Source organism: Condylura cristata, unplaced genomic scaffold, assembly GCF_000260355.1.
Source record: "Condylura cristata isolate star-nosed mole 26May11 unplaced genomic scaffold, ConCri1.0 scaffold00007, whole genome shotgun sequence".
Classification (NCBI taxonomy): domain Eukaryota; kingdom Metazoa; phylum Chordata; class Mammalia; order Eulipotyphla; family Talpidae; genus Condylura; species Condylura cristata.
This window is the reverse complement of record NW_004567108.1, coordinates 34,236,400-34,255,633: the sequence shown is the minus strand read 5'-3', so window position 1 is coordinate 34,255,633 and position 19,234 is coordinate 34,236,400. Positions and strand designations below refer to the sequence as shown.

General features: G+C 37.3%; 1 protein-coding gene across 1 annotated transcript in view; it reads right to left on the bottom strand.

Moving 5' to 3' along the window:
• DMGDH (dimethylglycine dehydrogenase) overlaps positions 1-19,234 on the bottom strand; it is an 89,829-nt gene that overhangs the window by 9,650 nt on the left and 60,945 nt on the right. The window contains exons 5-11 of the mRNA XM_012721959.1: positions 15,943-16,112; positions 15,304-15,457; positions 13,515-13,680; positions 12,946-13,076; positions 11,515-11,732; positions 10,077-10,234; positions 7,616-7,675 (exon numbers count right to left, since the gene is read on the bottom strand). Coding sequence (XP_012577413.1) covers positions 7,616-7,675; positions 10,077-10,234; positions 11,515-11,732; positions 12,946-13,076; positions 13,515-13,680; positions 15,304-15,457; positions 15,943-16,112 — 1,057 coding nt within the window. The remainder of the gene's footprint in view (positions 1-7,615; positions 7,676-10,076; positions 10,235-11,514; positions 11,733-12,945; positions 13,077-13,514; positions 13,681-15,303; positions 15,458-15,942; positions 16,113-19,234) is intronic.

The window sequence follows — 19,234 nt, the reverse complement described above, 5'->3', positions numbered from 1 at the left end:
ATAAAAGGAATCCAAATTGGGAAAAAAAGAAGTGAAACTATTGTTATTTGCAAATGAAATGAAAAGAACTGAAGGACACAAAGAAAACTGTAAGATATTATGAGAAGAAATAGAACACACTGAGAAATGGAAGGGTATTCACTGGTAACAGACTAGAAGAATCAATATTGTCAAAATGGCCATCATACCCAAAGCAATATAAAGATTTGATTTAACCCCAGTAACATTTTCAATGGCATTACTGGAATTCATATGGAACTACAAAAGACCCCAAATAGCCAAAGCTGTCCTGACAAAAAAGAGTAAGAATGGTGGTGTTAATGTACAAAATCATCCAGTTGCCTCCCGCGACAAAGGACAGGACCAGAGATGCACCAAGCAAGCGGAGTTTATTAAGCCAGCTAGCTGGGGTCAAGCTTTCTTGCAGGCACTCAGGCCACACAAGGAAAGCAAGACCCCGATCAGAGAAATGCCAGGGAATATATAGGCCTCATCAGCCATTACATGTGTCACAGCCCACGCAAATTCAATTCAGCCAGTAAATTCAAAGATTAACTACATCAAAACAGCTCAACCAAACAAGGGCATGTTTCTAGGAATAGACATTTCTACAAGTTCCAGGAACTACTGCCGGGATGCAGTATCTGCCTGCATCTGTTCCGGGCCTAGGGCGGGGGGTCTCATAGGGGCCTAGACAGCGGGGCCTAATAGTGGTACCACACTACTATAAGGCCATAATAATTAAAACTGCATGGGCCCTCCCTGGTGGCGCAGCGGGTTAAAGCACAGCATTAAGAAGCTTAAGCCACTTCTGCATGAGTTTGATCCCCGCCTTCCCTGGAGGAGGTCCACATGGCGTGGCAGACCTCTCCTGACCCGCCCGCTGCTCCCCTCAGCAGTGTACTTCATCGATCTGCCTGTTCTCCTCCCCTCTCTGTCTCTGGTGAATCCTCTCACCCTCCGCATCTCTGGCCTGTACCCCAGTTCTACATGAATAAATAAATAAATCTTAAAAAAAAACAAAAACTGCATGGTACATTAAACCAGACACACAGACCAATGGAATAGAAGTGCTATCCCAGAAGTAAACCCACACATACAGGACAGCGAAACTATGAGAAAGGATCCAAGAATAGACAGTGAAATAAGGAAAGCCTCTTCAAAAAATGACGTTGGGAAAACTGGACTATCACATGCACAAGTATGAAACTAGACCATTATCTGACACCGTACACAAAATCAACTCAACATGGATAAAAGATTTGGATATAAGATCTGAAATCATATAGTACAGAAGAAAACATGCAAAACACCCTACAAGATAAGCTTCAGTGATGTCTGCAGATATACCCACAGCAGCGAAGAAAACAAGAGAATATAAACATTTAGGGCCTGTAAAATTATAAAGCTTCTGTACAGTGAAGAAATCACAACTGAAACACAAAGACACCCTTCTGAGTGGAGAAAATACATTCATACTATATATGGGTCTTGAGAATGATACCATAAACAAACAAACAAGTAAATCCTGTTTAGCGTATCTCACTTAGCATTACACAAGAAGACAAACACTCTATGATCTCACTTGGATGTAAGTAGAACCTAAAAAACCTGAACTCTTACAGGCAGATAGAATGGTGGTTGTCAGGGATTGGAAGGTGAGGAGCTGAGCTGATGTCATTTGAGGGTACAAACTTGCAATTAGTAGATAAATTCTGGAGCTCTAATGCACAGCATAATGGATGTAGTCAACGATACTGTATTATAAACTTCAAAGTTGCTAAGAGACTACAGCTTGATTGTTCTCACCACAATAAAGAAATAATAACTATGTGGGGGTGACAGAGGTGTTAGCTAAGACAGTAATCACACAGCAATATACTATAGTATCAAACCAACATGTTGTACCTCTCAAACCTAACCAATGTTGGTCCTAAATAATCATTTGCAGTATTTTTGGAATCTTTAAAAAAAAAAAAAGATGCCTAGCTCCTTAACCCATAAAATTTTTATTAATCAATCTGGGATGTTTCCTGAGCCTAGGGATTTTACTCTGATTCTAATGAGCAGCCAAGATAGGAGTCACTGAAAATTTTTTGCTTCCTTAACTTCCACTGCATTTATCTGAAATTTCCCCAACAGAGGTGGGTGCCATTATCACCACAATGCATTAGAAATTTCTTGTTAGCTTGTCTGAACAATGATTTGTTTCCATATTATGTGTCTCATAGTGGTAATATTTATTGAATACTTACACTGCAGTAGGTCTGGTGGTGATGCTTTCCCTTGTCACTGCCACTTTGCTTTAAATAATCTTTCCTCAAGAGGGATCCTGTGTTTTCTAGAACCCATATTGTCTCTGCTTTCCTTTAAATAATTCTTCCCCAAAGACAGATTTTGTATTTTCTAGAGTCAACACTGTCTTCTGACTTGTAGATAATCTGTATCACATTTTATTCTCAGAAGTCCAAAATAGGAAAAGAGGGTGACAAGAAATCAAACAGAAAACAAAATTTTATCTGTCTAAATACAGTATATTTAGTATTTGATTCTTGGTGAATCTCGGTTGGGGTTCTCTGGAATGTGACTAAAGATTCAGTATTTCCAAGGGGGAAATCTAAGACTAAGATGACTCTTTCCTGTGGCAGCTGATTTTCCTTTTGCTCTTCATAAATGCATTACTTTATTCTCAACTTCCTAAGAGACTAATTTCCCCCCCAAAACCTCTTCCTTTGGAACAAATTACCATTAAAACAGTGATGTGAGCTGTTTCAGGTAAAAAGGGTTTAGTTAAGGAGATTTGAGTTGTATATTCAGTATGTTTACCTGTATCACAGTTCTGATTAACATTTCCTGTCAGCACTCTACATATTCTCTCCACAAGCTGGCACTGTTGTGTGCTGCTAGATAATCCTCCTCAGACTGAACATATTTTCAGAATTAAACTTAATGTATCCTGGGAGTAGGGAAAAAAGGGGAACCAATGGAACATGGTGGAGGATTTTTAGGTCACTAATGGTGGGCTTACTGTGAAAATATACATCAGTAGCAGCTTGAACTTATAACCCCCAAATCATATATAATGATATAAGCCTACTTATAAACTACTCTAAATAAATAATTGAGGGGGAAAATGTATTCTATACCTTTAGATTCTGAATTACCAATTATTTCAAGCTTCATGAGATCTGAGAGATATCAGGAGTTATATCTGCAACTTTGATATCTGTGATCTAGTAAGGTGTCTAAGAAAGGTTGACTAGAGGAATGAATTTGTGCACCACAATTGTGTTTATCTTCATGGACGCCACCTTGGGGATTGAAGCACAAACAACTGGAAGAGTAAGGGAAAGCACGTGCCAGCACACCATTCTCCTTTGCCATCTATAATTTCTTCGATACACCATTTCTTTTCCCTTCTTTTCGTACTGGTTTTGATAAGGCAATTGATGGTCCATCTCCTCACCTACCAATTTTCCTACTTAAAATGGACAAAATGAGTTTGATCCTATCATAAAATATAAACTTAGTTATAACTAAACGATGACCTTGGGAGTTATCAATTATAAAATGTAGTCTGTGTAAATTCTATATCTATTCTCACGGAGAGAAATTCCTGGGTGGTTTTCAAGGCTGATAAGGAAAAGCATGATGGGTGAGAAAGTGCAAGAATGAGGTCAGAGTTCAACCTGGAATGTCACCAATGCCTGCAATAGTCATTTCACTTCTCCATGCCCAGTGTACCCACACTTAAGTAATGGGTTGGTACTGAGCCATATCTTAGCGCTCTCCTGGTGCCAAACATTCTGTGTATCTATTTCTTCATATTGAAATTATATAGTCACTGGATTAACACTTACGGGTTACTAAGGGAATTCTATATATTTGTTTAAAGAGAGGGAAAGAAAAGAATTGATTCTAAAAAATTATAAAATATCAGGATTTTTAAAAATTGGTATTGACTATAACATTCCTCTGTAAAGTTGCTGCTACTTAGGTTTTCATATAGCATCAGGTTTTTTTTTTTTTTTTTGAAGTAATAAGGACTTGCATTATATACTTGTATAAATATATGAAGCATGGGTAACCTTTTGGCACAGCACCTGAAATACCAAGTTACATAAATTATTTTATAAGTTCTTCAGACTTCTACAAAACTAAGACAAGGTCATAAAATCACCAACTAGGCTCTAAACCGAGCTGATACAATATATTTGCCCTCTTAAATTAGCAAGAATCACTGTGATTAGGTCAACATACACTAACCACCTGAACTGACAATTGAAAAAGACTGACTCAGTTGGATCCTGGTCTTAGGGCTACATAGACCTTTACCCAACAAAACACTAGAAATCAATTCTGTGGCACCAAAGTGACAATCAACAATTCAGGAATCATAAAAATACACCACAAATCAAAATTATTATCTATTAAGTAGCTCTGATCTGAGCTTTGGTTATTGAAAAAAAAATAAAGAAACTAATAAACACACCACCCACACCTGTTTATAATCATAAACAGAGTTTTAAAAATCCAATTTAAATTTGAAGAGATCATTTATCCATGCATAACCCCGAAACAGTAATACCCACACACTGAAGCAGAAGACTTGGTTATGTACCTGTTGGTAGCCAACAACAGAACTTTAGTGCTTCTAAGAGTCAGGCCATTTTTATCCCTATTTTAAACATCTACACTAAGACTTCTGCTATCAGAAGGAGCAATCTGTTGCTAGCTTCTGGTTCAATTCCAAGCACCTGCTTTCTCTCATCTAGAGGCAGATGGTACATCATAAAAATAAAAGTCATGGGGAAAACGTACAGAAAGATATTCCCTTTAAAACCTTTTAGGAGGTACTTTCTCCTAAATTCTAATACTATAAATATACATATTTATACTAGTATCTTAGCTCAGATTTTGAGAACTGATGCAGGGGCAATGAAGTTTCCTTAGCCTAATTCATATTCATTTGTTCACATATTTCCTTATGTATAGGAAAACAGTCTTTGCTTTAGCTTATTAGTACCTAAGGCAGAACAGTTTTATTTTTGGAATTCTCCAAGTATCCTAAGTAGCAGCAGCTGTTACCCCCACCCTCAAAACAAACACTAACTGCATTTCTGCGAGGTTTCCTTACAGGAACTAAGGCACAGCTCAAAGGGTACTTGGGTCAGCCTGGCTTGCTAAACAAATACCACAGAGTTGGGTGGTTTAAACAATAGGAATGTATTTCCTACAGTTCTGGAGTTGTGAATTCCAAGATTAGGGTCAGCTGATCACAGCTCCCCTGTGCCCTTTCCTGGTTTGCAGATGATCATCTTCTGGCTGTATGCTCACATGGTAGGCAGACACCTCTTAATGCCAACTTAGGGACTCCACTGAAATCTAATTACCTTCTAGCCCCACCCCATACCACCATGGTGGACAAAGGCTCCACAGACGACTTGTGTAGGTACATAAACATGTGATATATAATAACGGGATATTTTCATTTGTATCTGTAGGACTTACAGAGATGAGCTGGGGTGTAAAACACTGACCCCATAATATGCTTTTCCACAATAATTATGTAGGATGGTGCTTCTCAAACTTTAGGTACATTAGAATCCCTTACAGCTTGTTAAAACACAGATTTCTTGGTCTGATTCTTAGAGATTCTGATTTAGTAGGTCTTGGGTGGGGTCTGAGGTAGGGCCCACATTTCTGACAAGCTCCCAGCTGGTGCTGATGTGACTGAGTGAGGACCCTGCTCTGAAAGCTGTTGGTGCAAGGATTTGCTATGCAATGTTAGTATCAGTTAAGAATCTTTGGACTTATATTGGCTTCTCAGAAAATATCCCACTTTTGCAAAAGTAAAAAGTCATCTATTAAACAGTTCTAAACTGAGTTTTGTTGTTATTTACTTATACTCATATTGTAGCTATATACAAAGATGCTTAATAAGCAGATGAACAGATCTGCTGACTTCAGTCTGTGAGTACTCAGGGAGAGTCTATTAATGTAGTTTTGTTTATTAGTTATGTGTTACTTCCAAGCAAACAGGATTTGCAAGATTATCTGTTGACATCTTATCTTTATTCATTTTTAATCTTAGTCTTTAAACTTAGTCTTTGCTCCCACCAAATGGGAGAAATATTTACATATTACATATCCAACAGGTCTAATATACAAGATACACAAAGAATTCATCAACAAATCAACAAAAAGAAAAAAAATTAAATCAAAAACTGGGAAAACTGGGATTGTTAAAAGACAATCCTCCAAGAAATACAGATGGCCAATAGGCACATGAAAAAGTATTTACCATAGCCCATCATCAAGGAAATGCAAATCAAAACCACAATGACATGCAGATAAAATCAATGAAATACAAATCAAGACCATAGCTCACTCCATGTAAATAGCTCATATCAAAAAGACCAGAAACTGGGCCCTGCCCTAGTGGCACAAACTATTGAAGCAAAGTGTTATGAACCTAGAAGCTAGCTGCAGCTGCTTCAGGATGAGTTCAATTCCTGGCCAGAGGGGTGACCCACATGTTGTGGCAGAGTTCTCCTAACCCGCCCGCTGCTCCTCTCAGCAGTGTACTTCATCCATCTGCCTATTCTGCTCCTGCTCTGTCTCTGGTGAATCCTCTCACCACCCCTTCACCTCTGGCCTGTACTCCAGTTCTGTATGCATAATAGACACAACTTTAAAAAAAAAAAAAAAAAGGACCAGAAACTAAGTGTTGGCTATGATGTAGATAGAGAAAAAGGAACCTTCATTTCATACACTGCTGGTGTGAATACAGACTGAGCTAGCTCCTATGCAGAACAGTATGGAAGTTTTTCAAAATATTAAAATTGGACCTACCACCTGATTCAGTAATCCGTCTTTTAGTTATCTACCTCAGGAATATGAAAACACTAACTCAAACAGAATTAGATCAAGGCGACAACCTGAGTACCCAAAGGCAGATGAGGGACTAATAAGGTGGAGTTTATACACAATGGGATACTATTCAGTTATTAAAATATGAAATCTCATCATTTTTGACAGAATGAATAGAACTGGAGGAGATTGTGGCAAGTGAAAAAAGTCACAAAGAGAAAGGCAAATACTTGATAATTTCACTTTTGTGAAATACGGAGAAACAAAGCAAAAGAATAGCCAAAACTAAACCAAAACAGCCCTACAGATAAGAATGTAGATTTAACCCTACTAGAAGGGTAAAAGTTGGGAGCAGTGAACAGGGGACTGATGGATTATGGTGGATGATTTTACCAGTGCTTTGATAGTGAGTGTGGTGTGCACAGGTATTTGAAAAAGTGTGAAGTTGCACCTTTAAATCATATACTGTGTTGCAAAACAATTTTTACCTCAATAAAAAAAAAACGCAACCTAATAAAAATGATAGATTCAGTTTTAATGTTTTGTGTCCTGCTATCTCACATCTATGAGAAGCTTGCAATAGTTTGTTTGAACAGATACCAAATTTTGACAAAATCTTAATATAAAGCTCTTTATATTCAATTCACTAGTCCTAAAATCACAACTGAGTAGGCTTTAAAGCCTGACTGCCACAAAACAGCACCAAAGACTTATTCAAGCACATTCTGGAATGTAAACATACCTTATTAAGCTTTACAAAATATTCCAGACCAGCTTCCAAGGGATTTGTATCACAGTTCATCTAAAAAGGAAGTACACAATTTAAATCTTGTATAAGTGCAAATCATTTCAGTAATGTCAGTTTCCATTTATTATTACTTTATTTTTGAGAAGAAAACACTTTTTGATTTTGAATGTAGGAAAAAGAAAAACCATGGATTGGACTCTACAATAAATTTTTTATTCTAAAATTCACTTGCTACCTTTCAGCAAGTACTGTTATCCAATTGGCAAATTAGAAGCTAAAACTCACAGTCTGATTCCATTATTTTATAATAATAAATATCTGAGGTTCTTTTATTATAAAAAAAAATCTGAGAGAAATCACAACATGATGTTCCTCCCAGAAACAAGACTTCCATGTGGCTGACATAAGAATTTTACATAACTACTGTTTGAAAAGTTATCAAGTAGTTTACTTATAATTAGCCATAAGTAGGAAGAGAAAGCAGATGGTAGGAAAATAGGTTCAAGAGAAGAACCAGTAAAAGGAAAATATTGAAGTTAAATCTCAACTCTTCAAATATGTATCAGTAATTACAATACCCTTCAAGTAGAAGTTAAAGCCATTACTTAGAACAATTATGAAAGTCAGTAGTGTAAGTTCATTCATTTATTTTGTTGTTCTTTTTTGCTCTAAGGAAAGTGGTCTAAGCCCTATATCAGTAACAAAACTTTAAAAAATAAGAAAACACAGAACTCAGATTAACCAGATAAATAATTTAAACTAATTTTTCATGATTGAAATCTGTTATCATATTTCCTAATCAATCTGAGCAATTCTAAAATTATTTTCTCTTTGCTCAGTTTCTGAATGTCTCTAAGAAAAACCTAAGAACCGCACAGAAAAATTGTGATTGCTATACTAACACTAGAGGGCGTGCTGGCACCGCTGGGAAATTCAAGGGGCCTGTAATACAGAAAAGCTTTTAAGAGGTGAGCTTAGAGAGAAGAGGCATGAGAATATAAAAGGTAAACAGATGAATAAATGCCTCACTCCCAAAAGGATACTTCTGTTGCTTTGGTCCTTAGAGTATGGGGCCGAGTTGTCCTCTATTCTCTCCCTGCAGCAGCCTCATCTGAGGCCCCACTGTATCACTGAAAACCTCCCAAAAGAGAGCTTACCTTGTTCCAGGTCCCTGCGCTTTCTGTGAGTCCAGGGGGCTGTGCTTTCCCCCTTAAATCAAGTGCTCTGTCCATAGTCTAAATGTCCTAGTGGCCGGGCCTGTGCTCCCAAACCCACTTTACCTTCTAATTAAATTGTGTTATATGGCACTATACGAGCTATCTCTAATATCCATAATGATTGTACAAAAAAGATTATATTCATTTCATAGAAACATAGACAGAGGCTTTAAGGGTTAAAACCACAGAGCTGGGCCCTCCCTGGTGGCGCAGCGGGTCAAACCACAGTACTAAGAAACGAAAGCCACTTACTTCCACATGAGTTCAATCTCTGCCCGGGAGGTGACCTATATGGCGAGGCAGGCCTCTCCTGACCGCCCACTGCTCTCCTCAGCAGTGTACCTCCACAATCTGCCTGTTCTGCTCCCTACTCTGTCTCTGGTGAAACCTCTACCGCCCCTGAGCCTCTGGCCTGTACCCCAGTTCTGTATGCACAAATAAATAAATCTTTAAAAAAACAAAACAAAACACAGAGCTAGTTATGTAGTGGAGGATCATTGCATGTCCAAGAATTGAAAAAGTTAAGGAGTTCAGAAGATAGTCTACCATACTGGGCATAAAGTAGTGGAATAGAACCAGTCTGAGTACTCATCTGGACCAAATTGTTCACTGATTCTTAGTCTGATTGTAGAGTATGGCTAATGAAATACCCTAATTCCCAACTCTTTGCTCCAGAATCACCAATGATATCTTCTTCAGGGACAGTTGAAGAGGTAAATGAAATTGGTCATAGGGCAGTGGTATGTAAATATACAAACAGGAACCACTAGTTTCCATTATGGAGGGAGTAGTTTGAAGCAACACATCCTAGACCATCAACCCTGCGCGCCTCAGGGAGACATCTTCTACTGTTTCTTTTTCCTAAAAGGTGCACAGTAAGAAGAAAATGGGAATGCAGAACATGTAAGAAGAGGAATAGAGACTATAAAAGGTGGTTCTCAAATCCTGTGGGGACAAGCTTCCTTGGAGCAGTCCCAGCTGCACACTCAGTTGGAGATGGAAGTACAGGGCTCTCCGCCATGCAGGAGTCAGGGAAGAACAAACATTAGGTCAGGATTCCACTGAATTTTCAACTATGAAAACCGAAGAGAAATACCTTTACTCCCAATTAAGTCATTACCTAATAATCACAAATACTCTTATAGCTGGAGCCAATGTCAATGTAGTTAAAACTAACCCTTATATAAAAATCAGCTGCAACACACATCAAGTTTAATGACAGTGTTAGCATTGCAAACCTCTGACCCCCAGGATCTGAAAGCCTTCTCCAGTCTTAAGGCATTCATGGCATATGTTCCAAAATTGTCAATTCCCTCCTCCTGGCCTGCATTCATGATAGCATCATAAAGAGCCATGGAATCTTCTCGTCTGTGGTACAGCTCCCAACCCAGCTCACCTGAAATAAATAAACCCACAAGTGCCACAAACCAGAGTAAGGACAATGATCAGTAGGTCTAATGTGCTTTAGCTAAAACACAAAAATACATGGAGAGATATAACATCATTAAGTTTTAAAAGACTAGTTCATCAAAAAAGTTGCAACCGAACCCCATTGCCAAGGAGCATGCCACATCACAGACACATTTATAGTCAATCCTGTCAGACACACAAAGGGTAGCACCTAGAACATTTATTATGATACAGAAAGGCTCTGAAGTAATAACCCTTGATACCAGCTTTATAATGTTAAGTGAGTAATTGGTATAGCACAGCTTATCAAGATAAGGGGTTCCTGTTTTAGATACATCAACCCCCAACTCCTTGCCCAAAAATCACAAGGCTAAAAAACAAATAAAATATAGTCAAGTGATACTTATTTAAATGGTCTTCATTGTGAGGTAATTAAATTTCACCCCACTTCCACATTTTTTTCCCACTTGGTCATTTGATTCACATTAGAACTGTGGGGAAAACCATAGACAATGAAATCTAATCCAAACAGTCTGGTTATTATTCTGTTTGTTTATTATTTTAGTCACCATTTTGCCAAGTTTGGTGAAGGATGGAAAAGGGAAAGGTAGAAGGGAATACCAAGAAAAAGCTCTGGTCTTTAGTATTGTGTGTTCTCTTTGTCCCCAAGGTTGAGGGTTGATGGTGATTTTTTTTCTCTAGGACAAATATGAGAAGCATGGAGCTGAACACATGCCTGGGTACACGGTCCTCATTCTGTGCAAGGGAAGGGGGGTCTAGAGGACGTGAGAAGTGAGCCCAGAGCACCAGTGGGGGATGGGAAGGGCATTCACATATCTCTGCATCTAATGCCTACTGTGTTCAAGGCTTAGTGCGATTGAAGACTTTCCTGATGTACCTGCAATCTTGAAGGAAAGATGAACAGTGGTAATACTCAAAGAAAAGGGCCTGATATATTAAAGATGATCTCTCAGGGGGACACTGCCTACGAGAGATCATCTCAAATGTTCCCAGATAGCATCAGCTGCCTGAATATTCTTCCAACAGCCATCCTCACTCCACTTTCTTATTTATCTTTCTAAATGGTAGGCAGCTGTAAGACTGGAACAATTGGAAATCTGTGTAATGTCTCTGAGAAAAGGCGTGAATAGACATCATTACCATAAGGATTGGGCAGGAGAAATCTCCCTCCAAAGTTACACTGAAAAACTGAATCTCTGAGAGCATCTTTGAAACTTTAGAGTAAGCCTGCTTTCTGATTCTTACCCGTATAAGATATCCTAATAGCAGTGACAGGAATGTTGGAAACCTTTAAAGACTTAGTTTGAAGAAACTTGAAAACATCATCACTAAGATCTTCAGAGGTCAGTTTCTGCAGGACCTTTCTTGCATATGGCCCTGCAACTCCAAGGACCCCAATCTCATCGGTTACATTTTTGATTTCAACGTTGTATCCGCCTTTGGCTGTCTCTTCTTCAATCCATCTGCATTTAGGTCATAAACATTGTGTTAAATCTTGCTTGAAAAAGACATGTTGGTAACATTACTTCTCTGAGGACATGCTCTGAGTCTAGTGTTACTGAAAGTCCCAAGAGTGTAATTTCATTTAGACATCTAACATATTTAAAGTTAAGGAAACTGAGTCCCAGAGATATTAAATGATTCCTTTTAAACCACCCCATGATATATTTGAGAGTAATTTTTAACAGCACAGGAGTCTTCAGTTCAAACCAACTCTTCCACACAATTTTTTAAAATAATGACAGTATTACATTTAAACTATAGTTCATTCTTCAGAAATTAATCAGCACTCAAATTTTCTCTAGTACCTACACATAGGTGGCATCCTTGTGCTGCTAAAGATTAATGATGTGCCTATAACCAGCACATAATCGTCTTGACAAATCACAAGGAAAAAATAAAAGCTCTAAAGTTTAGCTTCCATTTCTAAGTTTTGATGAGTTGCTGGAACTCAGTCATAGGACTGATGTGTAAATTTATTGAGCAACCCCTGGAGCAAAGCAAGTCTATAAAAAGATGATGATCTGGGTTTATGCACAGCTAAGCTACTCGGATAGCCCCTGACCCCGCATGAATTGGGGAGTATAATTTGTTTTGTTTTATAACTAGAGTAGGAACCTGGCAAAGTAAGACTTTTCTTAAACAATGTTCCAAATTTATTTGGAAAACTAAAGACAACATTTAGTAGGTGAATAGACTAAGAGCCATGTGAAGGTTTGACCTGAAGGTTAGTGATTTGGATCCAACTGTGCACCAGTGAATACAAAGCATGAAAAAGGAGACAGTAACTCAGGTAGCTCACTGAGGTGAAACCAAATGTGGGCATCAGAATCAACAAGACCAATCTGAGCAAGTTACTTTAACCCAAACTACTGTCTCCTCATGAGAAAAATGGGAATTCTATCTGAGAAAATGTGGGGATTGGGTTCTGGCAAACTGATGGTGCTCAAGAAATGGGAATTAGTATTATTAGAATGAGTAAACATATCAATGGATTATCTTTTGGTGGGGTAAGTTCCCTCACTTCAAACAATTTCCTATAAAAGACATGAAGTATATTCAAAAGCATATTAAAAAAATAAGATTAAAGAAGCTAAGTTTACTGATAACATAAAAACTTAAAGCAAGATGGAATCTATGTAAACCATATGAAACTTTATTAGCCAATGCACTTACCTAAGATCATGAAGTTCTGATCCAGAACCAGTAATTAATAGAAACTCCCCAGGAGACTGATGAGAAACAGTTAACTCAGCATATACACGACCATTTTGTGTTAACATGTGACTTATATTTGTAAAACCCACCTAGACAGAACAATTTAAAATTATCACAGGATGAAATAAAAAATCCATGGATCCTTTTAAATTGAATAAAAATATGGGTTAATATTTTGGACCTTATCATTTGTATCAGTTGTATGAACTACCTATATAATTAAACCCAAGATTAATTTTGAAGTTTTCATTCTCAATTTAAGTGATCATGGTAATTATTTAGCATACAAATTATGCTTAAATTTTGTAGATCCTATTTACAATTATGCAAGATCACCATGTCATTAGATAGTTCATTCAACAAAAATTTAAATTTTAAAATTATGTTGTACAGTCTTACTCCATTGAAGAGTACTGGGTGTTTAAACAGAAATCATTAGGTGGACTGAAATAACTTTCTTTTTCAATCAGGATGCAGAATTAAGCAGGCCATAGTCCTGGGCCTTGAACCCCTATAAGGTTATTTACCTTTGGAATGACATTTGCAAAGAGATGGTCCAACAATCTAATGGAGTCTTGACCTTTGATGTGAAACTTGCCAAAGGGTGACAGGTCAATCACCCCTACTTTTTGCATAACCTGTTTATACTCAGAACCCACAGGCTCAAACCAGTTTGTGCGGCGGAAACTTGGTCTGAAACACAATGCTTGGTGTCACAAAACAAATTTCATTCATTTGCTGAAAATGACAGGAGGATATTGTAACATACCCTATTCATCTAGAAAACCCTATTTGGGAAAAAAAATGCAATCTTAATAAAATTCTTCTGCAAATCATGCAAGTGTGTTGGAATCTTGATTTTCTTTTTTTTTTTTTTTTGTTAGCTACTCATCTATCCCTGTGCCCCATTTCATAGTGAATGAAGTATTAACTAGAGAAAAAATAAAAAAAGATAGCACATGTGGGCTCTGGAGAGCATTCTGAAAACAACTTTTTTACCTAAGACACAATTTATGGGGGTGCAGTTATCTTTTCCATGCTTCTCAAACAGTGCAAATAAAATTTCTTGCACTTGTTAAAATGTAAGTTTTGATGCAACAAGTCTGGAGCTGGGCCTGTGAGTCTGCATTTTAGCAGGCTCCCAGGTGATGTTCAAGTTTTTGGTTCATTCCTGGAACAAGGGAAATCTGGCTCAATGCCTTCATTTTTTAGAGAAAAGTTACAGTGACATCCAAGACCGCTCTATGACAGAGGTGAACTACTGGAACAAAGGTCTTCTGACTCATTATGCAAGTCCTTTCTATTTTATGAGGTGAGTTCCAACATGGTCTTTTAACTTCAGAGCAGGATGCTATTGAGTCTTCAGTAGGTTCCTTTTTAAAATGGTAGAATAAACAGTCTAGATCTAAACAGCAGAAGGTGAAGAGTAGATATATCTGAGTCATTTAGGAAAACCCACACTCTTTATTATGCCCTAGATAATCTAGAATGACTGCCTTTATAGCCACATTCGCTCATTAACAATTCTAGTCCTCTAGTATACGTTATATAACTTGGATTTGCTGTTAAAGTAGATATCAAAACCTGTTTAAATAAGAAAAATGACAAATCAAAAAAGGGGTCATTTAGCTCTTAGATTTGTTCTTTGCTTTCTCTAGGTTTTATATTCACACGAGGAAAAACATTACACTGGGTACTAAGTACAACAATGCCAAGTAGCACTTTAGATGAGTTCAGAGAATTCTGTTAGTGACATGCTTTATGTTTTACATAACCCAGAATGCTAAGGAAGTGATCATTTCCCCTAATTTATCAACAGTGCGTACAGTTTGCAAGACTCAGTGCACACACACTAGAAACACACAGTTGCTTTGAGCTATTCATTAATAAATAGAAAATCTAAACCTTCCAAGTACTTTGTATTTTGTGATAACATACTATGTGATTTGACCAAACAACTTAAACCATGGCAAATTTTAGGAAACAAGTGAAATTATGTAGATGTTGGGAGGAAATGGGGAAGAATCCTTGGAACTCCTGAAAAATGACAAGTGGAGACTTCACCCAGAATGGCTGTGAGACTTGCAAGGTCACATGAATCCTAGATGTGGACCAATGCCTGGTGATCTAGATTAATACTTCTAGAGCCAAAAAATAATTTTTGTAAGAAAAGAGACAATGTTCCTTGGCATGGAGTGGTGTATAGGATGGTGTATAGGATGGAAGGGGAAACAACATTTCACTGATGTCCCTCTATTTCATCTCCAAAATGTCATCATGTAGTAATTGTACAGGTAGGTTAACTTATTCACTTACCTGTATTGAGAATCCTGGCCTGGTCTATAGAACCAGTGGGGCTGCTCCCAGCCTGCATGGAACCCCATGGAACACTTAGACGCCAGGGTTTTATAAAGCCCACTGACTCGCTGAGTTGGCCTCCCAGCAAACCGTTCTTCTTTAGGATAACCAACTGAAAAAGAAAAACTGGCACTCTAAATAGCATGTAACCAAAATTATAAGATACTTTGAAGGGAGTCAGAAAAATGGAAAGCACAGTACTTAAAATCCAGGAGCATATCCATATATCTCTATCTACGCACACACACACACACACACACACACAAACATGGATTCTGTGTTTTATATATATACATATATATATGAGTACACACACACACATGTATTTCTGAGTTTAATATATATATAATTTATATAATTTATGTATAAAAGGCTGCCATACATATTATCAAAGAATAAAGGAAAAATATATATTTAAAACTTAAAATCACTACTGTACTCCATACATAATGTTCATATACATTCCTATTGATTCTTAGAGATATCATACTTTTTAGAATCCCTAACCACTACCATCACAATGAACAGATTAAATAGGATCTAATATCAGAGTACTGCAGTCAGTTCTGTGTAAACAACAGAAAATTTGAACTTTACCAATATTGTTGAATCCATACGACTCTCTTGCTTTGGCCTCAGTGTACTGGGTTGTTGTCCACTTGCCATAGCGATTGGGATCCAATTCTATCAGATCAAAAGGAGGCTCACCGTGCAAGATCCAGTCACTAAGATATTTCCCTACTCCACCAGCATGGATTATGCCATATCTTTCAATAGAGGTAAATATTTTGTTAACATATGATGACTTTGATTAATGAAATATGTCCGAATATTTTATAGAACTTAAAATTGGAGTATTCTGTGCTAGTCAGAACATACTTTTAACATAATCTTTATGCTATGATTTTAGTCCCTCAAAAGTACACACTTGCATATCTAAACAAAATGTGCCTGGTCATATAGTTGGTGTCTACTGTTTTAAGACAGGACATTTGCAAAATAGCCTACTACTCTTAGGTCAATGGTGCTCACTTTAGGAAAACAGGGGAAAGGTTAAAAATGGTCAAATATGGTTGGTACTTTGTCAGCTCTCTTGAGCTTTTATTGACTGACAGGAATGTTTGTAGGAAAATCATGTACATTATAAAGTCTTATGCCCATCTTCTACTGAGACTCACTTTAGTTCAGGTGCACTTAGGCAATGACCTATACAATAATGCTGGGCCATCTCATTACAGCTTAGAAGTATTCAGGTAAAGAGGCAGTTACTCAGGGACTTGTGCTAAAGAGGTAGGAGACACTAGTCCCTATGTTTTGTAATGAACCAATCACTTCAAGAGGAAAGCAGGCTGTTTTCTATCTGAAAATTCAGATATATAGGAATCACATTTAAGTCAAGCTGAGATGCTTATGGACTCTTTCCCCATGGTCATAAAGCTTTCTCCAGATTTTGGTGAAAATGCCAGGGACTTTTTCTGTGAGGAGTGATATTCCATAGTTTGTGGACAGTTGCCAGGAACCTTCTGGTCCAGGTCCCATCTGCTCTGCATCACCAGTCTCCCAAGCATGCAAAAGGTTCATAGCCTTTCCCCTTTTACTGCCAATTAAACTGTATGCTTAAATTGTTAGTTTTGTGGGCTCCTAACAATACATTTAAATTGTGATTATACACATTTTGCTTGAGTCATAAGTAAATCTTTCTGTACCACAGAAACTTAGCACTTTAAAGATCCTAACTTGATATATAAAAAGCGTAAAACATGCTTCCCCCCCCTTATCTTCTCCATTCACCTCCCAATGTCTAATGCCTATGAAAATTACTCAGAGCAATCAGAGCAGGAGTCTAACATGAGCCTATGCAAGAACATACAACTTCCAGGTGATTAAATAAGATGTTCTAGAGAAAGTAACTTTCTTATTTCCTTAGCAACAGAAGTAGGGGTTCTATCAAATTAAATAACATGAGAACAATGATAATGTCTGGTTGTTCACAGTTCAGAGAATGGCTCTGGTTAATAATGTGCAAACATTTGTTGACTAAATTGATAATTCTGTGATTAAGTCAACTGCCAAATCAAACGTAATAAAATAAGAATAAGTTTAGCAAAAGTACAAAGCTTATGCTTTGAAAATTAAATTAAAAATCATTGTTCAAAGAAAAAAAGGACCTAAATAAATGGAATTATACTTCACATTCTTGAGTCAGATTTAATACCATTGAGATGTCAATTGTCCCTAAATCAATCTATAGATTTAATGCAATCTCTATCCAGCAGTCTTTTTTTTTTTTTTTTTTTGCAGAACTTGAAAAATATACATGTAAATTTAAGGGACCCACAATAGTCAAAATTATCTTGAACAGTTGGAGAAGTCATACTTAACAATTTTAGAATTTACTATAAAGCTATAGTAATCAAAACAGTGTGATGCTGGCATAAGGACGGACATTATCTATCTATGGAGTGCAACCGAGAGATGAGAAGTAAAACTGTACTTTTTCGGTAAATTAATTTTTGATGATGATGCTATGTTATAATAAAAAAAATAAAATTTGGTCTTTGTCCCCAGTTCTTAACACAGAGATCCTAAAACCATTGGGATGTGGAATCTTTTATATGTTAATGAGAGTTTAATATGGGAGATGGGGAGATTACATACATTTCAGGATAGGCACTGGGAACCATAAATTCAATCACCAAAGGAGAACGACTTAATCAATGGTGCCTGTGTAATGAACCCCCATAAAAACCCCTACATACCAGAGCCCAAAGAGTTCAGATTAGTGAACCCATCGATATGCTAGTAAGGTGATGTTTCAGAGGGCGCCGTAACTCCACCTCTTATACTTTAACCCAGCCATCTCTTCTATGTTTATCCCTTAGTTATATCCTTTAAAATACATGGGTAAAGTTCTATGAAATTCTAAGTTCTATGAGTCATTCTAGTGAATTACTGAATCTGAGGAGGTTTTCAGAACTCCTGAATTTATACCCAACCAGTCAGAAATTTAGTTGATCCTGGAATTTGCAACTGATATCTGACATGGGGATAGTTTTGTGGGGCTGAGTCCTTACCCAGTAGATTCTACACTGACTCTAGGACATAGTATCATAATTGAACTGAATTGTTAGGTACTCAGTTTGTATCTGGGAATTGGAGCTAGTTGTAGAAGTAATACCCACCCCCTCAACCAAAAAAAAAGACATCACAATGCCAACACTATTCAATGAAGAAAGAACATTAATTCCAATAAAATAGTTCTGGGAAAACTGGCTACCCATAAGACAATGAATTTGAACACCTTACTCATATCATATACAAAAATTAACTCAAACTGATCAAATACCTAAAAGTAAGACTTAAAACTATAAAAGTTGGGCCCTCCCTGGTGGCACAGTGGGTTAAAGCACTGCACTGAGAAGCTTAAGCCACTTCCGCATGAGTTCTATTCCCGCCTGCCCCGGAGGTGACCACATGGCATGGCAGACCTCTCCTAACCCGCCTGCTGCTCCCCTCAGCAGTGTACTTTGTTGATCTGCCTGTTCTGCTCCCCACTCTGTCTCTGGTGAATCCTCTCACCCACCACATCTCTGGCCTGTACCCCAGTTCTGTATGAGTAAATAAATAAATCTTTAAAAAAAAATCTATAAAAGTTGTAGAAGAAAATATAGGTGTAAATGTTCATAAACTTGGATTCAATGATGGCTTTACACATGACACCAAGACAATATGCAAAAATGAAAGAAAAGAAAAAAATACCAAAAAAAAAGGGTTTCATCAAAATTAAAAACTTTTCTGCTTTAATGGGCACTATCAAGAAAGTGAAAAAGAACCAAATGAATGAAAGCAAGTTTTTGTAAATCTTGCATCTGATTAGGTATAATATATA